At 45.7% G+C, this 25,801-nt stretch overlaps 1 protein-coding gene across 1 annotated transcript in view; it reads left to right on the forward strand.

Moving 5' to 3' along the window:
• The first annotated feature begins 431 nt into the window (after positions 1-431).
• DHX15 (DEAH-box helicase 15) overlaps positions 432-25,801 on the forward strand; it is a 300,859-nt gene continuing 275,489 nt past the window's right edge. Inside the window, exon 1 of the mRNA XM_085642340.1 lies at positions 432-960. Coding sequence (XP_085498466.1) covers positions 890-960 — 71 coding nt within the window. The 5' untranslated portion in view covers positions 432-889. The remainder of the gene's footprint in view (positions 961-25,801) is intronic.

Below are 25,801 nucleotides of genomic sequence, written 5' to 3' on the forward strand. Positions count from 1 at the left end.
TTTGTCCAGCACAGTCACGGAAGTTAAGCCTGTGACGTACTGACGCACACGCTCGGCAACTCCAAAATTTTCCAAAAGGAAAACAAAAGGAGGACTACAATATTTTATGTAACGTAAAAAAAATACGTTTATGTGTGCCCAACGTGTGTTTATACCAGGCGCACGGGTCCCGGCGAACCGGTTGGCTGTTTCGGGTGTGCACACTTCAAGCATTCCCCGTGGCTACCTTTCTTCGGGGTTAGTGGCAATATTATGTTTTAACTTCAGTTACGTTTTATACTATGACGGTGTTTTTAAACGTCGCAGAGAACTCGATTTTAGTAGTAAACATGTTTTCTGAACAGCACGGCGACTTCACAGATAGTCATTGCACAAAGCCAATCTGACCACAAAAGCCAACAGAAGGACTCCCGATTCGAAATGGCCGCCGCGCATGCGGCTTTCATCGGTGACGTCTTTCAGACCAGCTGGGATTTGTGCTTGCGTCTCCTGTTCTACACCGAGGGATTTACCTGTTATATGTCCACCTTGGGCGGTCGTTTTTTTTCCCCTGCCCCTACTTCCTGAATTATAGCCAGGCAGACAATTCTAACCATTGGTTGGGTGGTTCATGCGACTCGCGGTGTTGGACAGAGGCCGAAATAATTGACTGTACTTCCCTGCATCCTTTGCGCGCGGCCTGTTCCTGCTGTAGGGCCGCTCGGAGAGCTGTGACACGCGGGGTTTGCCGGGTGCGCGAGTGGCGTCTGGAGCGCGGTATAATCCGCCATCTTAGCAGCGTCCGCCCTCACCTTACGACCGGTGCGGCAATAGCACCTGCCCAACACCGACCGCGTTGGGAGCCCAGTGCTACCAGGAGTGCCGCGGCATCGTCACGAAACAAAGCGACATGTCCAAGCGCCACCGCCTGGACCTGGGGGACGATTACAGCAACAGCAAAAAACAGAGCAATGCTTACGGGTGAGACTGGTGTAAAATGTTCTGTATGCACTCGCCAAGCAGGTGTAAAAGGCACGCTCCAAAGGCTGTTTCGTGGGTGATTGAATGTGTAGTTTACCTCTGTGGTAATGTAGTATCGCTCGAATCGCAATTGAATATTACCTGTGTGTCGGGCTTGCCTGGTGGCCTTTAATTTGGTCGGTGCAGTTTGGCGGTCTGCAAGGCCATGGTTGATTGTCAGACAAGTTTTCCGTGGCTGCGAGATCATGGTGTGTAATACACCTCTGTGTTGAAAAGGAGTAGTGTTTAGTAATTACTAGCGCTCCTGGCATTTCATTTGGCATACGAATGTGGTGTGTGAAAGAGTGAACTATTGTTTTTTTCCCGCGGTGTGGCCTCGGTGCGTTCTCAGATCTTCAAATCTTAAACCCAATACTAGTGTATTTCATGTTCTCGGTCAACTGTCTCGGAGAAGGCGTTATTGCACTTAATACTGCACGTTATAACTCTCGGCCCAGTGCCAAAGGTCTTCCGTAGTTCTGATCTGACATCAATGGAAGCAACCACATTCCTCCATTAACTTTTGGGCTGTTGTTATAGTGGTGCAGTAGTCGTACTGTGGTTCCTAGACTGTCTTGTTTCTTTCACTGGGAAGTTCATTGCTTTAGCTGAGGTTTGATCGTGAGCTGGTCCATTTCTATCTTGGTTAGGATGTCACTGGGAACGCTGGGGGGAGGAGGTTCCATGGTCCCTTGCTAGAAGTTGTGGGACTGTCTGCACCTTGCTGGTGTTTATGTGAATCGTTACAATACATTTTTTTATCAGAGAACCTGAAGTAACACTATTTGTGGACGGCAGATAAAAGGAAAGATACAATGGAGACATAATGCTAGTTTGTCCATTTCTATGCATTGTGTTCTAGTAATTTTGATAGTGAACAGGCTGCCAATAGTGTGAAAAAGCACTAGCTGAGTCCGGGTACTTTCTAGCCATGCTTTTGATGATGCTGTTGAACACCAGAGTAAAATCTGGGCTGTATAACCAATGGCGTATTTGAGATTCTTCATTATTTTACAGTAACATTTTCTCTAGTAAGAATCACTAAAGTTTATTGAAAATGATCACCAGCTGTTATTGATGTGTAGCTACCAGTAGCTTATGTGCGGTGTTGTAAATGAATGATATGCATGCTGCTTGTTGGAGAAGCCTGCTATATATTCAACATATTTAATAAATAACTGATTTTGAGATAATATGCCCCACGTTACCACTCAGCCTGTAGTGATTAACGTGTGTGGGAGCGCCAAAGTGACTGCTGATAAAACATATTTTGCTCTTTTTTGACTTTCGTAATCCTAATGGAGCTGCCTTGCATATTGCGGCCTTTACTGCTGCCCAGTGTTTTGAGGGAAGGATACCGGGCCTTTACTAAGAAACAATGCATGTTATACTCTATTGGTGCCTTCTTCTCAGGTGGTCCTTGTCTGTTACCAGGTGAATATCAACTGTCTGTTTTCCTGTTAGTGAGGTCCGGTTGTTTCGCTCTCCCTGATGATGGGCTTGTTTCCTAATTTGTTAATTTCATGCAATCAAGAAACTTCTCCAGGTAGCTGATATCTGTGTATTCAGAAGATCAGTAGTTTCTTTTTAAATATATTTTTTATTATTGATTTTGTTATTAAACATATATAACAGTAATACATTAATACACACCGTGCATCATTAAAGCGGCAATAAGTTTATATAGAGCCATGACTTAGCATAAATCACAGTGGCAATGAAATTCGCAGTGCTAGACATTGAAGCACTTTGAACAGTTACATCGTTAATGCAAACAAAGGCATTATCTTTGTGGGTGTGGGTCTACTTCCAAAAATAACATTATAAAGCCTCCCCAGCCACTATATTTAGACATTAAGCATGGTATCAATCAAACTTACTAGACCCCGCTGATTCATCTCATTTTTTTTTCCCAACTATGTATTGTTTATACAATTCCCCAGAAACTTTTAGGGCCGACTTTGTGGGGGCAACAATTCGCTGTATAGCTCAGATTATGTATTACAGTATAGCATATCCTTTGTCCACTCTGCCATTGATGGAACAGGCCCACGTGCCCAACACATAGCTATTCTGCGTTTAACGCCGAGCAGACCCATCGACATTAGTTTCCTGACATTTCTGCAAAGACTCAGTGTATCCCAACAAAGTCAACAGAGGGTCCGGAGAGAATGATTACCCTGATATTTCATTTAACTCGTGGAATATTTGTCTCCAAGTCCGCAATCCGCGGGCAGTGCCAAGCAACATGCACAAATAACTTGCCCTGTCCGCCTGCATCCATCACAGCGGGCAGTCTCTCAGACCATATCTGAGTAGTCTCCCCGGTGTGTAATACACTCTGTTGAGAAATTTAAAGTGTATTAATCTGTGTCTCCCATTTAGAGAAACATTTTGTTACTTCACAGCAATACCTACATATATTATCATCCAAAGTTCCCCGAGATCCGTTTGCCACTCGATCCTAGCTTTGGTATATTGTGTTCGTCTGAGTTCTTGCGACATCATATATGGTAGACATCAGCTTACTAGGAGATTTAGACCGTAAGAGAAATGAGAAGAGGAGTTCTGGAGGTTCCTGGAGATTTCTCAGAGCAGAGCGTGTAGTGTGTTTCTGATCCTAAAAAAATGGATTTGTGAGAGTGGAGTAAGATCCTGTCCCCCAGCCGCAACCTCGGCCCACGTACAAGCCCTACACTCAGAAAATAAACCGCCCATGGTGAGGATATTGAGAGCCTTCAAAGTCCTCTTAACCTCTTTCTCCTCCCTCATTGGGAGCCAATGGCACTATTCCATTGGCATAAGAGGGGAGTACAAGAGTGAGCCAGCCTGTTTTTTAAGATCAGTCGTTTCTAGTGATCCGCGTAGTTGCCAAATCCAAGAGCACATACATGATGTTCAATTTTTTATGTTTAGGTATCGGGCAGGAAGGCTTTGCGTTTCATGTTAGTATTAAAAGAGGAATCTGCCGACACAGTGATAGTATTTCTCTCATAAGAGTAAGACCCATCCTTTGGGCTGCGTGTGTTACTTGATTATTCTGCTCATGGTTCAGGAAGTGTGCTGTTGTAGTCCTTGGAGTGTTGGTCAATGAGCCTCTAGATCAGATTCTCCGTATCCATCTGGAATAAGAGCCTGGGGTAAATTGCTGTCCCAACAGATTGGTTGAAACCACTCCCAAGAAAGTCTTCGTTTTGTCTTTGTTTTTTCTAGTACGCTTTAGAAGTACACATTGTTCCTCCTGGTGTGATCTTACAAAATTAGTTAAGTTGTTATGCAGATGCCGAAGTTTCTTGCTCCAGCCAGGAGCTGTGTTCTGGCTGGTCTTTTAGTTGCTTACACCAAGTTCAGCTTGGAATTGATGTAGGTGATATAATTAGTGGTGTGTTTTTTATTTATTAGATTAACCTTTCTACATTTAGGTCTACAATCCCATGTCTTTCCTCTCTGGCAGTGATTTCTTGCATGAACATGTCAAGTGTAGTTCCGGAAGGATCTTGCTGAAGCGTATGCGAGAATTTTTGGCAGTGGACTACCTCGATGAATTAGAGTGGTCTTTATGATGATGTCATTATCCAGTGTAAGTTCTGTTGAATGTGATGCAACAGCAAAGGCCTGTGCCCTTCCGCTGTCCTGTTTGAGTGCTGGTTACAGATACCCAGATAGTGAGGCCTGTTTCACAAAGTAACAGACTTTTTTGCCTCACTTTGACGTAAGTGAGATCTGGGGGCGAGTGGGGAAAGGACTTTCTGCTGATCTTTAGGTTTTGCTTTGACTCTGTGGAAATAAAATATATTATTAGCATGCATGGCCATTTGTGCCCCCTTTCCCAGTGTGGCAAAGGAACATTGAATCAGTTGTGATATGTTGTCTAGGTCAAGAACATTGTGTGCTCAAGTGTCCCTCTGACCGGAAGAACTGTCGGGGAATGGGGTTGCTGCTTTCAATTGGTCATGTTTAGTTATTCTTGCATTTCCCTATTGCCCTCTTGAATTATGCAACATGTGGGGACCAAATTATGCAGCATTGTTAACACTGAGCACAGGTTCCACCTCATTAGTAAGAGCTTAATACTGAAATACAGCAGTAGGCAATTGAAAGGCCAACAGTCTGCTTTTTGCACAGGGTACTCCAGTCTTATGTCAAAATCGATTCCCTGTATGGAATTGTCAGTATATCAATTGCCGTCCAATTGAAGTAACTCTTGCTTGTCACATTACCGCCCTGCAGCATTTCAGCACTTTGCATGTATGCCGCACTTCAGTGGTCTCTAGTAGTGGTGCATTGTAGGCCTCCTTGATAGATGCGGCTCATAGAAGCCTTTTTCTAATGCCATGAGCAGGTCTTTTCAGCCCTTTCTGCTGGTGTTGTCTAAATTGCTGGTTTAACAGCAGCCATCCATCAAGCTGCATGGTTCATAAAATCTGTATTGGCTCCATAGAATGCCTTGGGCCTGTCAGAGTATGCAGAGTTTTACTCTGATGTGGCCTGACTCCACCCCCATATATTACTTGTATTTCTTTCTCCACTGTATGCTTTACTTTCAGGCAGATTTTAAATGAGGTCCAATTAAGACTTCCACAAGATGCTCTCCTAGTTGTAAATCTACTTTGCATCCAGCATTGATTTCCCATTTTCTTATAAGTTGCTCAAATGCAGGACACTCATAAAATGTAATAGCCCAGTGATTAACTAAGCCTCGTCATCTCATTTCTGTGAGACATTTTGTTTACATACAGTGGGCTTACATCTCACCCATATCTTAGCATTGTTTAGCTTCAGCGTCGCTCTCATTTGTTTTGATCCAGTCTTGCATTTGGCCCTCCCCTGGAGCATGGACCAAATACGTGTCCTTCCACTGCTCCCATTTTTGGATTTAGTTTGTTTTTGTGTTCAAGCACTTCTTATGAGCGCTTATGATTTCAGGTTGTCTCCCATATCAGCTTCACAAATACTAACATGTGCTTCTTTTATCTCCCACCTGCCCATGTTGCTTCTTCTGCACCTGCGATCCATGTCTCTTCTCCCCCTCTGTCCCTATTGCTTATTTTCCTTCCCCGTCCAGGTTGCTTGTTTTCCTGCCAACCTTCTCCCCCATCTAGGTTGCTTCTTTTTCTGCCCCACCCGCTTCCCCGTCCAAGTTGGTTGCTGCTTTTACCTCCCTCCCTCCCTCCCCCCCCCCCCCACCCAGCTTGCTGCTTTTCCCTTCCCTCTCTCCGTCCAGCTTGTTGCTTTTCCCTTCCCTCTCTCCGTCCAGCTTGCTGCTTTTCCCTTCCCTCTCCCCGTCCAGCTTGCTGCTTTTCCCTTCCCTCTCCCCGTCCAGCTTGCTGCTTTTCCCTTCCCTCTCCCCGTCCAGCTTGCTGCTTTTCCCTTCCCTCTCCCCGTCCAGCTTGCTGCTTTTCCCTTCCCTCTCACCTTACGCTTGTATTCTCGGCTACCCCAATGTGGGGTCCTTCATGTCCCTCGCCGTACACCTACGAACGTCCACTCCTTCTCCATCGTCTGGTAGGAGGAGAGGACGGCGAGGGATGTACCTTGTGGCTAGTGTGATTACAGGGGTTCCTGAACCCTGCTCCCATGGGGCATTACGTACCCTACATTGGGGTATCTGAGAACACCAGCATTAGGTTAGAGGTTGACATAGGTCGCCCTAACATAGTGGCAATATCTTAGAGCAAATTGGCATGATAGGAGCCTGACTTTCATCCTGAAGAATGCCACAGACTCAGTCAATGGCAGAACCCCCTCCTTCCCAGTCGCTTCTATTCCCGACCCCCCTACTCCCCGGTCCAAGTTGCTTCTATTCTCAGAGTACCAATATGGACAATAAGTAATTGAGATAACCCGAGAGAGATCTGACACCAATTTATGAAAACAGTGTGTTTTTATATTTAGTCCCCAAAACGTATGGAATTTCATACATGTAAGAGGAGTTATAGATTTTAGAAGAAAACCTAAATTGCAGCAATTCAGTACTGCCGAACTTTTGCATTACGGTCAATGGGAAAAAGTGGTGGTGCCTATTGGTCACTTGCAGGTCGGGTTGTGCGGAACACAAGGAGGGTCAAGTTGATGCGGGCCCCAGGACCAAGCCACGACAGTCAGTTAAATATTACCTCTCCTGTGGAGCCTGGGTGTATAGTTGTCCCGGCTGTCCCTGGTGCTGAACGAGAGGCGAGGTAGAGCTGCTTTTTATCGCCTAAACAGTGCTATGGGGAACAAGATTCAAAAACACAATGGGGTGGTTGCTGACGTTTTTCGGATGGAGTTCCCTTCAGTGCCGAGTGCTGGAGTTGGTTGCCGGACTGGCTACCAACAAGCCTTGGCAGTGGTAAACTTTGGGGAAAAAATGTACTTTGATGCCTGGTGTTGCCGGGTAACATGGTTGCTGCCTGTACCTGTGTGAAAGGTAGGATTACAGTTCCCACAATGCACTAGACCATATGGGTTTGGGCAATCCCTTGGAGGCTTCGATGGCCAGCGATGATCCAGAGTGTTGTTTCCCCTGCGAGTTGCAGGGGACTATTGCTTCTAGTCCAGGGGTGTCTGAGCGTGCTCCAGGCGGGGCTCGAAAAATCCACTCGCCCGCACACTACGGCGAGCCAAATTTAATCCGGACTAGCTATTTTGGGGGCCTATTCTCTTGTTCTGGCGAGTAGGAAGACAAACTGACTTTGCACCTCTGTCTCTGAAAGCAGAGCAAATGCGTCAAGATAACCAGATTTAAAGGAATCGTTATTGCTCACAAAGTGAATGAGCAATACATATGCCTTTAAATCTTGTTCTCTCTTCAGATTTGCTCGGCTTTCAGAGACCGAGGTCCAGTACATCACGGTCCGGTCGAGGAGATTTTTCAAGTTACTAGACCTGCAGGTCTATAACATTTTTAGGATTGTTCAGGCTCTCACGCGGGTTCCCCTGTCTGCGAGAACCGAGTTAGCCTGGGACGAGTCTTGATCAGGCAGTTCCAGGAGTGTTGCCACAGGGACAGAGTGCCTCTTTTGCTTTGTGCAAGTCCTGTTAGCGCAATCGCAGGTCTCTTCTTTGTCCTCTTCAATGCAGGCTGTTCAAAACTGAGGATCTGGTGTCGGGGTAGCCCTTAAATACTAGATTTCATGGCGTTGGGGAGTGGATGCAAGTGGCCATTGTGCCCCTCAGGTGACCACATTCGGGGGTGTAGTTCAGCCTTTCTACCCAGAATACACTATTTCAACCACTTTAAAAAATGACAGTCTTCCTTAGCTGTTCAGACCAGGTAGCCCACCCTACAGGTATGGCTAGCATTCTGGGGGTGTACACCTCCTGCATACCTAATTTCCCACCTACCTGGCTGCAAATGTGCCTGGGCAGCGGGAAGGCTGTTTCCTTCTTTGGGAGTCAGCCTTGATGCAGATCAGAGGCAGTGCAGCCTTTGAAGCTCACCGCCTTGATGTGCCACTTCACTAGCCTTCTTGGGAGGGAGGAGGTGTGCCCTCCTTCCTGCCCAAGCCTTTGTTCCTGACTCCTGAGAGTGATCATTCTGCCTGGCAGGAGGTCAGAATAATCTTGCCCTGCGGCAGCAGTGCATATTGCCAGCAAGAGCACTGACAAGCTGGGGCAACCAGGTGGGCAATCTCTAAGGTAAGCCATCTGGGTGCATGCCACATCACCCTTGACGCAAGATTCATGCCATCCTGGATCTGTTTTTTCCTCACTGGAGTCTTGTATTGTACCTGAAATGTCAGTGAATGCAGTTGTAGCATCTCAGAGTAACATCAGGGCATGTAGTAGGGAGGTGTTGTGTGCAGGGGGCCGTATCCGTATGAAAGAACAGGGGAAGTTAATCATATGCGGACTAGAAAGACAAAAAGAAGTGGGTTTAGGAGGCCACGGCATCTCAGACCCGCTAGGGATTGCAATAAATTATATGCATGAGCAGTAGTGCTAGCCAACCAGGTCCTCACTGTAGGTGTGCAGGTCCGCCTATAGTGTCTCCCAATCTGCCACTATGGGATATTTGCACAGTCCACAAGCTTGCTCTCGTCAGAGCACTTCACCTTCCGCCTGTCCCCATTTAAACGTCGCCTTGCACCAATGAGCTTTACCTGGTAATGTCTGAACCTTCCAGTGCATGGCTAGGAGTCTTTAGCAGTGCAAAATCAATGAATTAGTTTGTGGCTTTTGTAGCTTTTGGGCACTTAAACTCTCCAAACAGTGAGCCCTCTAGTGTGCACACATCTGTGTGGCCATTCACCTCTGTCAGTGCATCAGATACCGCTTCCAAAACTTATGTACCATGTCTGTTTCTATTTGCTGACACCTAGGGCAACTAGAGAAAGATCCAAACATTTGGTGAAGTCTAGCTGGGTTAAGATAAACCCTGTGGCGGATATTGTGCTGGATGTACAATTACAAATGTTCTTTAACACTTTCCTAGGATATGTGAGTGCTTTTTCCCCATACTTTCTCAGGTAGCTCCCTTCCCAAATCCCCCTCCCAGCATCTGCTGGTCGCAGCCAGTGGGTCGTGTGTGGTATATGCTAGAGTGTGAACAAACAATGCAGTGAGTCTAACACTACCTATTCTGTAAAACGTATGTATCAGAGGGTGTTGGTCAGGTACAGTGTTTGTGTTGCCCCAATATCTCTCCAACGCAACCAACAAAGTGACCTACCGGTAGCTTATGCTCTCCCTGTAGTCCATCATAGGGCAGGAGTACCTCATCACGGAACAGTGCACCCAGTGGGCCTACTCACACTACCTCCTAGGCCTCCATACCAATCCTGCCCAGCATGTCCCTGAAAGGAGCGATAGAGCGTAATGGGATCTCGGGCGAGTATCGAAGAATACGCGCCTTGAGTCGCAGACCACGATTTAAACTGTTCTATGTTATCTGTAACAGTCATTAGCATTTGTCGGGAGTCTGGCGTGGGGCTGGAAGGTCTGTCCGACCACTCGTGTGCAGGTGTTTGAGAGGCCCAGTTCCTCTGTGAGTCGCCCTCTTAGCCTGCATGCAGGCCACCGCAGCTGCCAAATGTTCAAAATTCGGGGATCCCAATTCCCTTTTGTCCACAGGCAATTGCAGAAACGCAACATTCCTCCTCCCCTTGTTGCAGGAGAAGCTCCCAAGCAAAGGCTTCCCTCTCAATGCTGCTCTGTAGGGAGAAGTTGCCTGCTAATATAGGCAACTGGTTGATCCTGGACCTCCTCATTTGTTTGTGACAACACTGCTCCTAATCCCGTGTTCAGAAGCGTCTGTTTGTACAATGAACTCCTTTCCATAGTCTAGTGCCTTCAGGACAGGTCCCGAGTACATAGCCTCCTTCAGGTATCAAAGGCTTTCTGGCATCCTGTGGTCCATATGACCTTCTTAGGCTGTTTCTAGGAGAGACGTTCAGTGAGTGGGGCACAATGGCCCCATAACCCTTCACAAACCGACTGTGGTACACAGTCAAGATAGGGAATGCTCTGACTTGAGTCTTGGGAGCCTCCTGCTCCAGAATAGTCTGGATTTTGCATTGGAGAGGTTGGACTTGGCCTCCACCTACAAGATGGCCCAAGTGCACAAGAGAACTCTGCCCTATTAGTATTTACTGGTTTTGATAGTTTGCTCTGCCTGGTGCAGGGTATGAAACACTTTATTCAGATGAACCAGGTGTAACTAAAGGCAACTATATCCTCTACATGTGCTGCACTAAAGTTGTCTGGGCCTGGGAGAACTCTATTCACCAGCCTTTGGAAGGTGACGGGTACCTTTTTTAATCCAAAAGACATCTCTTTAAATTGAAAGTGGCTTCATGGGTCGAAAATGCTGGCCTCTCCTTTTCTCCCTGGGTGAGTCCAATCTGCCAGTGTCCTAATGTTAAATCAAATTACTTAAGAATTTTGCTGCTACCAGCTTGTCAATCAATTCATCTGCTTTTGGAATGGGCTGAGCATCATGTTTGGTAACTGCATTTAAACCCCATTAGTCCCCACAGATCCTAATTTCAGGTTTCCCACCTTTGAATGAGGCTGGGGATCATTACAACTGGGCTAGCCCTGGGATTGTCAGATGGTTGTCACCCCTACTCTTGCATTTTGCAGGCCTGAGTCTTAATGCAAGTGTTGACTTGGTCTGACAGTCTACAAATGTTGTTCTTCACAGGGAGGCTATCACCAGTGTCCACGCCATGAGGACACCATGTTGTCTGACCAGGGGTTAGATAAGAGCTCAGCAAACAGACCTAGGACTTTCATGCAGTCAGATAGCTATTGTGCAGTGAGCGTGTCAGACAAAACACCACCCCAACTGACCCATCTTTTGGGTTGTTCTGCAGTAGGTCGGGGACTGGTTCACTTTCCTCCTGGCCTCTGTCTGTGACCATGAGCATGGTCATGCCGGCTCTGTCCTGGTGGGGTTTTAGGCAATTAAACATGGAGAACTCGGAGCATTCCTAGGGATGCCTAAGTCTAACAAGTAGGTGACTTCTCCTTTCTTCTCCATGATTGCATATGGCACAGTCAACTTATTCTGGAGGGCCCTAGGAGCCACAGGCTAAAATACCCACATCAGCTAATATGGTTGGTACTCCTCCAGTGCTGACTTCTGGTCATCCTAGTGCTTGATGAGCTCCTGGCTGGCCTCTAAATGCTTTTTTCCCCTTTTGATATACTCAGCCATATTTGAATGCCGGCCCAGTACATAGTCCACTATGTCTTGTCTGGGCTCTTCGAGAGGTTTCTCCTTTCCTTCACTGACTAGGCTCAGTGGACCCCTTAGAGGGTGTCCAAGCAAAAGTTAACAAGCATTTGCAATGCAATAGGTCTCGCATTATAAAAGTGTGAGCAGTTGGCATTGTTAATAATAATGCAACACTAGCTATTGGCATTGTAAATGATAATGCCATTTATTTATGTGTTTGTTTTATAAAATAGATTAAAAAGGCATTGTCATGAACAATGTCAATAGCTGAAACTTTTGCAAATGCGAGACCTATTGCATTGCAAATGCTTGTTTCAGTACAGCAGGCTTTTAAAAAAGTTTTAGTCACTACTCAAAATGAAATCCATTTTATCAGCATTGCCAGTGCTCCTTTATGTTTAATGCCCTAAATGAAACACAATGTTCTAAGCAGATTGCTAAACAGCATCTCCAGCCCCGATCACAATGTCTCACTTCATGTTGGACAGTGGGCATCCTGTTTTTATGCAGTGCCAAGACGGGGTGAACTAATGCACAGACTGAGGTCTGTCAGCCTCCGAGGCTCAAAGCATTCCTTGCAACAGTCCGCTGTGTCAAGGTATTGCCATGTGTACAGCACACACTCCGCTACAACAAGGGGTTTCAAAGTTGGGGGTGACTTCACAAACTTTCCCAAGGTGTTCATCGTGTTTGGTGACAGCGTATTTATGCTGACAGCCAGAAAACGGTTTGTGGTTGTGTGTGTGGCTGTGTGTGGGTGTTGTGATTGTGTGTGTAGTAGTGTGTGTGTTGTGGTTGCGTGTGTAGTTGTGGTTGTGTGTGTGGATGTGTGTTTCTGTTATTGTGTGTGCTTGTGTGTGGTTGTGTGTGTGGTTCTGTGTTATTGTGGTTGTGTGTTTGTGTTATTGTGTGTGGTTGTGTTTGTGTGTGTGGTTGTGTGTGGGTGTGGTTGGGTGTGTGTGGTTGTGGTTGTGTGTGGTTGTGGTTGTGTTTGTGGTTTTGTTTGTGGTTGTGTGTGTGGTTGTGTGTTTGTGTTATTGTGTGTGTGTGGTTGTGTGTTTGTGTTATTGTGGTTGTGTGTGTTTGTGGTTGTGTGTGGTTGTGTGTGTGTGTGTGTGTGGTTTTGTGTGGTTGTGTGTGTGTGGTTGAGTGTGGTTGTGGTTGGTTGTGTGTTGTGGTTGGTTGTGTGTTGTGGTTGGGTGTGTGTTGTGGTTGGGTGTGTGTTTGTGTGATTATGTGTGTGTTATTGTGTGTGTGGTTTTGTGTGTGTGGCTGTGGGGTTTGTGTGTGGTGGTGTGTGTGTGTGTGTGGTTGTGTGTGTTTGTAAGTGGTTGTGTTTGTGGTTTTGTGTGTGGTTCTGTGTGTGTGTGTGGTTGTGTGCTGTTGTGGTTGTGTGTGTAGTTGTGGTTGTGTGTGGTTGTGTGTTTGTGTTATTGTGTGTGTGTGTGCTTGTGGTTGTGTGTGTGGGTGTGGGGGGGGGGTGGGTTGTGGTTGTGTGTGTTGTGGTTGTGTGTGTGTTTGTGTTATTGTGTGGTGGGGTTTGTGTGTGTGTATGGTTTTGTGTGTGTGGTTGCGTGGTGGGGTTTGTGTGTGTGTATGGTTTTGTGTGTGTGTTTGTGGGTGTGTGTTTGTGGGTGTGTGGTTGTGGGTGGTTGTGGGTGGTTGTGGGTGGTTGTGGGTGGTTGTGGGTGGTTGTGGTTGTGGGTGGTTGTGGGTGGTTGTGGGTGGTTGTGGGTGGTTGTGGTTGTGTGTGAGTGGTTGTGGTTGTGGGTGGTTGTGGTGTGTGTGTGAGTGGTGTGTGTGTGTGTGTGGTTGTGGTGTGTGTGTGAGTGGTGTGTGTGTGTGTGTGGTTGTGTGGTTGTGTGTGTGTGTGGTTGTGTGTGTGTGGTTGTGTGTGTGTGTGGTTGTGTGTTGTGGTTGGTTGTGTGTGGTTGTGTTTGTGTTATTGTGTGTGTGGTTATGTGTTTGTGTTATTGTGTGTGTGTGGTTGTGTGGTGGGGTGTGTGTGTGGTTTTGTGTGTGTGTGGTTTTGTGTGTGTGTGATTGTGTGTGTGTGTGGTTGTGTGTGTGGTTGTGGTTGTATGTGGTTGTGTTTGTGGTTTTGTGTGTGTTTGTGGTTTTGTGTGTGGTTCTCTGTGTGTGTGGTTGTGTGTTGTGGTTGTGTGTGTGTGTGTGTGTGGGGTGTGTGTGTGTGGTTGTGTGTGTGTGTGGTTGTGTGTGTGTGTGGTTGTGTGTGTGTGCGTGCAATCCTAATCAAAACACAATGGCACAGACTTTAGTTTCATTAGACCTGAGGAACCGTACATAAGAGATGAAGAATTGTTATCGGTAACGGACCCACTAGGCCTCCAGTCAAGTAATAGTGGTCATGAACGTTATAAATTAAAAACAACGAAACGGAAAAATTAACAATCTCATCACTCACCCACTTGAGGGTCTCAGAAGGAGCCTAGATCCCGCTTGGACTCAGAATCTCTCAGGTGCAACAAAGCCCCTTTGGTACAGAAAGATAGGGTGGATAACCCTGGCTCAGTGGTTAACAACGAAAAGTCCACCTTTGACACACCAGTCATGAACTTACAGATACAGAACTGGTGGTCGGTCATTGACACCACACTAACAACCATGGGCTAGGTGGCAATGGTGCATGCTGACTAAATGGACTCTCAGATTGTAATATTACAGTCCCTGGCAAAGAACGTGAAGAAGATAGAATCGCGACTGGATAATCTAAATTCTTTCATAATGAACGCCCAGTTACAGACTGACAAGGAGCGCTGTTATTGCTCACTTCTCCTCGAAAAAATCTCTGCATTCCCTGAAATAAATGTCTAATCTTCTCAGAGAATATAAAGTAACATACATCATAACAGCAATGAAAGGCCCCTTCCCCGTTCCTCATCAAAAAGTTGACCAAATACGGTTTTTGGTGTCAGTTCCCCCGGGGCACAAGCAGGCATCCACTTCTGTCAGGACAGCTGATCGGAGCAAAAAAGACAGAAGTGGATGCCTGCTTGTGCCCTGGGGGGACTGACCCAAAAAAAAACACACAAAGGGAAACAAGGGATATCCAAGGATAAATATGAAGGAATCGCCAAATGGGTGGTGACGCGGATGTCAAAAACCACGCACAATAATGGAGGTGGACAAAGAGGGTGAGAGCCGTTCTCCGTCTGAAGCAGACCGCTCTGATGCTGGAGAGGACGAAGCGCATGAGCCCCGCAGACACTGCGCAGACTCCGCGTACATTTTAAGAATGGAAGGCATAGACGAGAAAGCGGATGAAGGAAGGATGAAAAAAGTAAGGAAGGTTGTAAAGAAGGAAGGGAGGAGAGCAAAGGATATACGGTGAAGGCAGATTAAAAGGAGAGGAAGGTAGAGGAGAAAGGGTAGGAAAGTAAGAAGCAACAAGTGGCGTTGAAGGTGAATCACTGAAAACAGTGGGTGTGCCGGCAGAGGAGGCTGGGTCTGCGCAGCAAAGCCGCGAAAGTGAAAGTGATCGTGATCGCGATCAAAGCGGCCGAGAAAGTGAAAGTAAGCAGTGCAAGCGCGCGCCCGCGCACATGCACTGTAGCTCTAGGCTGGCCTGGTAGCACTTTTTGAAGCCCATATTCAAAATGTCTCTTCGAGCCTTTGGCTCGCGAGACCTAAAAAGGGCTGAATCCAACCTCTCTGTAGGCAAGCAGCAGGCACAGTAACAGGGCATCCCATCTCCTGAGCTTTTCAGGGGGCCCATTATCATGCCTTTTATGGTTTTGTTGAATCTCAGCCAAACCATTTGTCTGAGGGTGATGGGGGGGGGTACTGAACTTGTAGCTCGCTCCACATAGCCTTAAGATATGCAGACAAGAAATCTGTCCCTCTATCAAAGACCACCTCTTCAGGAAACCGAAACCCAACCCTGTTTAAGATGCCAAGGAGGGCCTTTGCCACTGCAGGAGCAGTGACAGTCCGAAGGGGATATGGCATTGTCCAATACCACTAGAATAAACATTTTCCCAGCCAAAGTTTGAGGATCAAGGAGGCCAACAATGTCATTCCCTACCCTCTCAAAGGGAGTCCCAACCACTGGCAATTGAATTAAGGGGCCCTTTGGTTGTGTGCCTTTTTTCCCACTTTTTTTCCACTGGCTTGACCATTCACACAGGAGCAGCAAAACTCCTTCACTTTTTCAGACCTCTGGGGCCAATAAAAATGGACAACCAACCTGTCCCATGTTTTAGTTTGTTCAAGATGTCCAGTTAAGGGCTAAGCTCAGAATGATCTTTATACATGTGGAGGTACACCATTCTCCTGGCTTCCCTTTGTTTGGGGTCCCCGGCCTCAGTGTACAGAAGCCAATCTTCCCAGGAGACCCTGTGGGTACCCCTGACGTCACCCCCCGCCTACCTTGCAGCTTGCTGCCTAAGACCTTCATGAGTAGTACAGTGCTTTTGCCCTTTGTAGGAAGCTGGCTCTGTATATACTATACCAAAAAAAGGAATAGTGCGCGGAGTCCAGTGAGTCCCCAAAGGTATGGCAGAGGTTAAAACAGAATACTTTACTCTCACTATAGTAGTAGCTGGGCTGAGCAGTCAGGCTTATCAGAGGGTAGTGTTATTGTACACACTCAAGCAAGAAATGATGGCACACACCCGAAGACTGAATCCAGACCAATTGGTTGCTATAAAAAGTTGTTACTTTATTTTATTCTAGAACCAATAATCACTTAGTGCAGGTAAGATTCACAGTTTGTAAAAGTATCAATTGTCAAGAATGCAGTAATGTTTTGTAAATGCAGTTATATACTTTACAGTATTAAGAATGCTTTCTGTAAATGTACAGGTGTATGCTTTTGCAGTGATAAGGTTGGACAGTTCAGTCCAGTAGATGGAGCTACAATGTAATCGTCTAGAGAAAACCCCATGTTAAATAATTTGCATGCAAGTGTTTAACTTACTTCCCCAGGCTTAGGGGGTTTAGGACAACACAGGGCAAGGTTCAAGACCAGGTAGGTACCTCACCACCAGCGACATTGGGGCGGTCTGGTGCAGAAGTCACTGGGCCCAATGTAATCCAATGGAGGTTGAAGGTACCTCGAAGATGCACGGTTTGCAGGTAGGTACCTGCGGTCTTAGGTCAAATGTCCCGGGGGTTGAGGTGAGCACAGGGGGTCCCACAAAGCAACACCAAAGCTACACCACCAGTGGCTCAGGGGCAGCCGGGTGCATGGTGCAAATCGGCGTTGGGCGCCCAATGCTTTCCCATGTATGCCGTCTGTTTCCGAAAGAGGTTGCAGGCTTGGACCAGGAGGCTGGATGAAGGTGACCAATGGCTGGTTAGGTCAGTTGGAAGGTTGGGGGACACCTGGGCACCGTCAGCTGGGCTCCCCAATGTCGGGGTGGAGGATGCAGTAGTGCCTTTTGGTATCTGGTTTTCTCAGCTGGTTGCAGTGGGGTCCCTGAGAGGTCAGCCACCGATGCATACAAGGTCAGGATCGCCGGGGAGATTTCACAGGATAGGTGAGTCCCTTGAACTCGGGCAGTGGGTGTCGGGTGCAGAGTATGCAGGGGATGCGGATCCGCCTGGATCCGGAGTCCTTGGAGTTTTTGTTGGACAAGCCATGTCCTTGGGAGAAAAGAGTCTTTGAGCTGGGTCGCTGGAGGGGGAGACGGTACTGTAGGGCTGGAGCCACTTCAGTTGTCGTCTTCTCCGCTGCTGCACGGCTCTTCGGTCCTTCTTTGTAGTTCGCCTTAATCAAAGGAGCAAGGTTCAGGGGTAGCCCTAAATAAAATAAAAAAAATTGGCGTTCCGGGGTGTGCATGTTGGGAGCAATGGGATTCCTTCCCTGCGCTGTCTACACCTCCTCTTATGCCACCCTCGAGTGGGAGGGGGCATATGCCTCATCCTCATTGGGGGAGTCCCCTCATCTCCTAGATAGAGGGGATTGAGATGTGGGCTTCACTTTGCTTCCCCTGCCTGAGGGGTGGGGTTGGCAAAGGTGGGCACGCCTCCCTTCCTTTCTAGTGAGGGTCAGAACTGGTGGGAGCCAGCTGCTGATAGCAGCATAGGCTGGGGGTAGCTAACAAAGGCGGCAAGCCTTTGAAGCTTCCCCTTCGTGGACCCTGCCCATCCTGGGGAGGAGGCATGATGACTCTGCCCAGATTTGCTTTGTTTCAGGACCCAGAGAGCTGATGGCTCTCTACCCAGGAGTCCAGAAACCTGTCTGGTGGTTGCAGATGGCAGGTAGCCTTTCACGAAACACACCAGGGCTGGTCGTTGTTCAGGGGCATCTCTAAGATGCCCTCTTGAGTGCATTTTAAGTTAAATCCAACACTGGCATCAGTGTGAGTTTAATGTGCTGAGAAGTTTGGTACCAAACTTCTCAGTCTTCAGTAAAAACCATCATGGAGCTGTGGAGTTCATGCTGACAACCTCCCAGACCATGTACTCAGAATGACTTCACTGCACTTACAATGTTTGTGAATGGCACAGACACAGAAGGGGCATATTGGTCATGCAGCTATGCCCTTACTTGTGGAATGGCGCGCCCGGTTTTTAGTGCTAGAAGGCCTGCTAGAGGGGTCACTTACCCATGCTACAGGCAGTGTTGATGGGCATGGCACACAGGGATGTGTGCCATGTCGACTCTAAAGTTTGGTCTGCACCAAAACAGGCAGCCTGCAATGGCAGTGTGTGTGTTATGGTGAGGGATCTCTGAGGGTGGCATAATGCATGCTGCAGCCCTCAGATGCCACCTCTTGTTACAAGGCCCTTGGTAACAGGGGTACCTTTTACAAGGGATTTGCATGTGGCCCAGAGGTGTGTCAATTGTGAAAACAAAGATACATTTTTGGGAAAGACGACAGGCCCAAGGCACACTCAATCAAGTTGGCATGTTTCTGGAAAAAAGGTATGGGTTAACCATGCAAAAAGAGGCACTTTCCTACACCCTTGGCATAGGTCCTCTCTGGAGGGTCCCCTTGCATATGAAAGTTCTGCCAGATCAGGCCAGACTCCATTAGCTGCAGTTCCCTCCTAAGGCACCAGGGCATCTCCCTCAAGAGCAATTCCCCCCCCCCCCCCCCGGTCCTGTGACCTCTTAGAAGTTGCCTCATCAGACTAATTTCCCTTCCTCTTGCCTTTGATGGTTTTGTCCACTATTACAGGATCCAAGGTTCCTTGACGTGCTTCTTGTGGTAACAGACACCCACTCAGGGAGACCCAACATTTCTGCATGATCCTTCCTTTCAACTACTACCCACGCAGAAGTCTCCAGATCACTTCACAGCAGACACTCCACTGGGACGGCAGGGAATGCAACCACCTTTTTGGGGCCAGTAACCCCTCCCCTCCCTAATCTTACCAAGGCCATTGGATGGAGCTTAGTCTCATCAGCATTGGTCACCTGGTGACTAGCACGAGGTATCATTTGGTGTGGGGAAACCAGTCTAGCAGTTGCTGGCACTTGTATCGCTCAGAGCCATTGATTTTAGGACTTTGTTGGTACATCTTCAGGGTTGGAGATGAGACTGGCAGTGCTTCAATATCCATCCCACCCAGGGAAACTAAAGTGGCCTCTGTGTATCCTCTGGCCTCTCCAGAGTACGCGTCTACCCCCGCTCCTATGCTAGCCAATCCCTTGGATTGTTTACTACTGGGGTACATCTTGGAGCATGCTGCATCTCCTTTCTTATGACCTGTCTGATGGCTGTCATTACATACACCATACGTTTTTACCTTGATACCCTCTGCCTTTGGTCTGGGAGAAGTCTTTGGTTCCACCCTCCTGAGAAGAACTTTGGGTGTCCTTAAAGAACATTTTATCTTGTTTGTTGCTTGCCTCCTTTCTCTGCTGAAGTTCTTCCTTTAGGGTTCCTACCACCTAACCATTGGGGGTAGTCTACTAGATCGACTCCTGTCACTTCTCACTGGTTAAATGTTGTCACTTTGGGCTAGCGCTTCATCCTCACCCTCTTCTCTTTAGAGTTTTTTTCTGAGGAATGGCCTTCCCTCTCTATCCTCTCCTTTGCATAGGAGCTGATGGCTTTTTCAGGTTCCTCTGTCTTAGCTCGAACCCTGTAGCTAATGCCCTTGCTTTGCACAAAACCCTCAGATCGCTGCTCCTCAGGGCTGGGGTGACTGCCAGGTCGAGATCCTACCAGCCTCCATTGTGCCTAACGTTTTAATTGTAAGTTGGGACCTTTTTGAAATAATTTTTTAAAGCCTTTACTTAACTTACCTAGACTTTTTTAATGTACTTTTGGAATGGGGGTCTACACAGCGCCCTAACAATCCAATTAAAAAAAAAAAATACATTTTTATTTTTGATGCTAAAGTCAATCAAAAGGATTTCTCGTGTATAATCGCTTATGACCACGTTGTACTGCGAAACACAGGTTCAGGATCCTCACCACTGTAATACCAATGTAAGAAGGTGGAGTATTAAGTGGTGATGCTGGTTAGGCTTCACCATGCAGTACTCTCACAGATGCCAAAGATGGTCCTTGGATTCGCAATAATAAATCCTTAGCTCGGTCTGGTAGCGTGGCAAAGAGAAGTCAGGCTTTACTTTAGGAACATGTAAAGCATTTCAGAGTTACTGACATTGCCAATTAAGTAACTGCCACCAACGGAGACAAATCCGAAGCCAATTTATAAAATTTATTTTTATTCTAACTTAGACACCAAATCGAACGGAATAGCATACATATAACCAGAGCTACGGATTTTAGCATAAGGCATAAATCACAGCAATTCAATACTGCAGAACTTTTGAATTTTTGGTTAAGAGGAAAAAGTGGTAGTGTCAGTCGGTCACTTGCAGGTCAAATTGGGCAGAACCCAAGGAGGGCAAAGGTTATGCAGATCCCAGGACCAAGCCACGACAGTCCATGTCAATTTTACCTTGCATGTGGAGCCTGGATGCAGAGTTGTCCTGGCTGTTCATGGTGCTGAACAGGACCCGTAGGAGAGCTGCTTTTTCCTGCTCACACGTTGCGGTGGGGAAAAAGATGCAAAAACACAAATAGTGGGCAATCCCTGAGAGGGTCCAATGGGCAGCGATTCTTTGGAGTCTGAGCATTTTTTTACCTTCAGTTTGCAGGAGTCTAGGCAGCAGTCAACCATCAACATTGGAGCAAAAAGTGTGTTGGGTGACCATACAAAAAGAACCCCCCAACCCCCTGGTCAGTTTGCTATTTTTGACTGTCCCATCACTGATTCTTTTTCATACAAAACCGACGCCGCATAGTGTTTTTGTTTGCCCATCGTGCTCACGAGATTGACAAAGCCAATAGCTTGCCCATAGGACAGACCAATTGACTTTGCCAATACGTGTTTTATTTTGGAGGGGTTGTGTACATATTCATGTTTATTAGAGGACTATACATTTTTATTATGTTCAAATGAACACACTGTATAATATTAAAACTGTGGCATTTGTCTTCTCTAATTAGATGTGTTTTTAGGGTTTTGAAATTAGATGAACTTTGTAAATATCTTTTTGATTCATGGACCGACTCCTGGAGATCTCGAATATTGGGCTGTGGCTGAAATAGTTTTACGTTCACTTATTCAAACAGCAGCACCTGCAAGTAACGCAGTCTGTTGGTACTAAGGGCTGTGTCATGCAGAGAAATATCAGCATGGGTTACCTATCATAGGAGCTACAAAGGGGTTCAAGTCATTTTCTTAAACCAGTGCAGGTCCATAACATCAGTTGTGGGTTGCCTGATAAACACCCGTATTGAATTGTTAACAGGATTTGTTATTTTTTGTTTATTATAATTAGGGCCCCTGATTTTATGTTATTTCTTATTTTTTTACATTTCCGTCTGTTATCCATATTTATTTTCTGGCCATCTTATTGGTATTTATCCATATTTATTTTGTGGAATATAAAGTGGTAAATTTTTGCATTTATTTAACTGCTAAACATGCAATCGTAGTTTGATGCCCGTAGCGTTTTAGCAAATTCAGAAGCCAAATATAGCAAAACACTACGCCCACAGGTAAATATTAGCAATTTACTACAAATCTATTTTAAGCAATGCCTGTATTTAGAGCTATCTTAACCTGTTTAACTCCCCATGTTGCTCAAATGCTCGTCTGTGGTCTTGGAATTCACAACAGACAGCATGGAAAGTCACTCACTAGAAGCAAATGTTCAGCATTTTTCCTCATTTAAAAATAAATACAGATAAGACAAACATTATTTTCTGTCTGTATTTATCTGTAAATCCAGTAAAAACGAAGAATTGGGAGCCTTAATTATAATATAAAAGTAATGCTTGGGAAACCATAAGGAAGTAGTACGACTAATGTATCTCTTTTCTATAAGGCTAAGAACAGCTTTAATATTCTGACAGAGCTTTAATTATGAAAAAAAATCTCTACAGAGGAACTATTGGTTTGCTCATTTCTCGTAGCCAATAGGGTGGTGCAACACACAAAATTAAACCTTAAATCCTTTCATTTGTGGAATTATAAAGATCGAAAATTGATAACTGTCTGTGAGGTGAAAAGGGCTAGTCAGCCCTTTGGTTCCTGGGCAAATAAGGGCATGCAAGAGTTCCTTATAAAATGTGTTGATTGGCTTCTTCCCTGCCTCTGAGGTGGCAAGAACAAATCTTGGGAAAACATTTTAGGAGTCCCAGTTACTGTGCAAATTTTTTTAAAAGAAAGATGCACTCCTGTTTGATTTGTTTGACATGTTTAGATTGATTTATGGCTCTTTCAGGGTCACGAGCGGAATGTGCCATTCTGACATTTTCTCATTGTAGGACTTGCTTAACCACCCATAATAGTTTTTCAGTCTTATTGAAGAATCCATTGTTTTATAGGGTGAAAATAAACCTGGTCTGTGGCGTGTTTTTTGTTGTTGTTTTTTTTTGTGCCGATTGAGTTTAAAGGGGAGAGCATTTATGGAAAGGTATATACAGGGCTACTGAAATGATGCGATTCTGTGTCTGCTGCATATTCTGCATAATTATGGATTACCTGCATGTGCCACATAATCATCTGCTGCATAATTAATGGGTTTTAACAAAAAAAAAAATCTAGATCAAAAGTTATTAAAATCATGTCAACACATATCGCAGTGGAGTGCCCGTCACAAAGGTTGACTGGTCAACTTCCAGTTCTTTATTACTGTATTTGGGTGTTAAACTGGTACTAATGAGGTAAAACCTTTGTTTGCCTAGTTGGTGTTATGATCACCAAGTGTTCCTAATTTTTTATCTTATTTTTTTATTTTGTTCAGGCATATATATAATATATAGGCATATTTACATGTAAACACAACACAGCATTATTTCGAATTACATCATTATAATGATTTGAAATGCCAGTACTAACTAAAATCAGGTTCACTGCTCCGGTGCGTTTTGTCCTTTTGGAGGAAAAAAGGTACATCTGTATAATACATTATCACAATCCTCACAATTATATTGACTGAAACAGAAGTGTCAGCTGTGAGCTAAATATAAAATAGATGTTAGGCACAGTAAATGGGGAGGGGAAGGGTGGCCATGATTGACTGTATTATGTGGTGCGAGCTAGGTGTACCCAACGTGTGAAGGGCATTTCTACAAAGTGGCGAGTTTGAAGGCGGCTATTGAGGCGATCTGGATGGGGCGATAACTGGCACTGGACTAGAGTCATCCGGGAGGTTCGCATTTTGTCCCTTGAGCCATGTATTGAAAGGTTCCCATATCAAGCAATGTCCCAGCGGATGGCCAGTCTGGTCTTTGCGAGCAGTAGCATCATGGCCACCAAACAGTGTTTTTCAGGTGGGATTTCCCGCACATAACCCAGCAGTGCTACCACTGGGGTATATTCCAGCGACACTCCAGTGACCGCTTGAATAGTATCATAACCTCTTTCCAAAATTCAGCAATGGGTTTGCAACTCCACGCAACATGTAGAAATGCAGTTGCTTCACGTCTACATTTCCAGCAGCACGAATCTGGACGTAACCCCAGTTCATGTAACTGCATGGGGGTGCGATACATCCTATGTATGAATTTGAAATGGATAAGTCTCAGCTTATAGTTCGGGGATGAATATCTGAGCTATGAGCAACAAAATAACCATTGTTCGTCTATGGGCAGTTTGTCTAGGTCAATTCTCCATTGTGTTAGTGCCTTGGGAGCAACCCAAGGGGTGTGTGTTTGCGTGAGGTTGTGCGATCTGGTAATTAATCTACGAGGTAATGGTGTGGTTAATAGATGTTCTAGTGGCTTCATTATATCTGGTGGGGGGGGGGGGCTGGAAAAGTTAAGTGCATTGTCTTGCAAGTGGCTCGGAGTTGGAAATATAGGCATAAGTTCAGGGGTGATACTAGTGTCTCGCTGTTGTTGTGGCTGCTCTAAAAAGGTGTCCTCTGGGTACAGGTCCCCTAATGTAGAAATGCCTATGCTGCGTGCACGTGCTATGGAACCCTTATTAAGGAAAGGAAAATAAGGGTGATGTGCAACTGAAGTGGAGGGCGCGTATAGCAGCGGTGTCCTAACACGTTTCCTTAAACCATCCCAGGCCCATCTTAAGCTCTCAACTGTGTATTCTTTTTTTTGCTGATCTGTGATATGGTTTATAGACAGCTACATGTAGAGGGGTGGGATCAGCTATATCTGTTTCAATAGCCACGGGCAGCTCGAATGGGATGGGATGTAACCAAAAGTGAAGGAATCGGGCTTGTGCACACACTGCGTAGAGTTCGAAGTCAGGTGCACCCAATCCACCCCTGGATAGCGGGCATGTTAGCAGGTCCCAGCTCAAACTGTTCCACATTGTTGCATAATTTCCCTTTTCTTGCCGCATAATTTGGTCCTCCATTGCTACACAACTCCAGTGTCCAATGGCATATGTGGCACACAAAAAGGTATTGTATTTGGGGTCCACCAGAGAATTTAGGGAATAGTTCTTGGGCCTTAAAGTCACAGTGCAGATGAAACTTGTATGTGTGAGAAAGTTAAATTGTGGAGATAGAGGATTGGGAATGCATAGTTAGTGCCTCGTCTTTCTTGTTGCATACCCACGGACGTATTTCCAAAACAAATTGGTTGCACTAACTGTTTGAGTGCGTTAGTGAGGTCAAAGGAATCCTCAAACAAAAGAGATGGGGTAATGCTTAGACTAAGGAAGGATCTGATGAATGAAATGTGTGAAGAGGGTTTACTTTAAGGCAGCAGAACCACTACTGTGGTTGGCAGCATGCAAAAACAACAAAAATGCTGCATCAAGTAGTGCTGCTTGAATCATGTGGTATGGGTAGATGTTTTTCCTGTCTTCTAAAAATGAATGCATGATGGGTATCAATGGGTAAGCTGCATGTTACATAAAAATAGACTTAATGGCAGTCTACCAGCAGGTTGAGCTAGCCTAGGAGTTGTCATCTTACTGCTTTCCTCACCCCATCTGACATTTTTCACTCAAAGAAGCAGCTAGTCAGGTGAAGGCATATTCGCCTGAGCAATATTTTAAAGTATGCAAAAAGTGCACAGACAAAGTGAAATCCCTTGGGCTCTTAATCACTGCTGAAGGTAAAAAGCTATAACCATGTCTTGCCACGAAGGATAAACCACTTGGATTACTGAAGAAGGGTGCTAGGTTCATATTGGAAGATAATAAATGGCATTTTCTAATTTTAAGAAAGGGTTGTAAGAGGTGCCCGTCTACCCACTATTGATACCGATTTTGCCTAGACTGAGACCAATTTGGAAGCTGGTGCGACAACCTCCCTGATGGCTTGAGACCGTGCATGATGCAGAAATCATCGCAACAAAAAAATCCAAGTGAAAAGTTGTCATACTTGCTAATTTTTTTTACTTTGTGGTTTTAAATCAGGTATTTTTTTTGTACTGGTAACCGTTTTTGGTTGTGGTGTACTGTAAATTTTATAAAAATTGAATATATTCTGGTCTATCTTGTTTCCGTTTCATGGTTTGTGTTCTAGGTTTTATGTGATATTCATAATGTATGCCTCACTTTCACAGTAAGCTACAGTACATATGAGCAGTAGCCCGTTGTCCTTAATGCAAGGAGCAATATTAATTTTGTCCGTTTTCATTTGCTGGTAACAGGCCATAGGAGCAGGAAGAATGCCCCAAAGAGCAACTTCTATATTTTGACTGAAACTCACTGAGAACCCTCTGTAAA

The sequence above is a fragment of the Triturus cristatus genome, chromosome 2_2 (assembly GCF_964204655.1).
Source record: "Triturus cristatus chromosome 2_2, aTriCri1.1, whole genome shotgun sequence".
In the NCBI taxonomy this organism is placed as follows: Eukaryota; Metazoa; Chordata; class Amphibia; order Caudata; family Salamandridae; genus Triturus; species Triturus cristatus.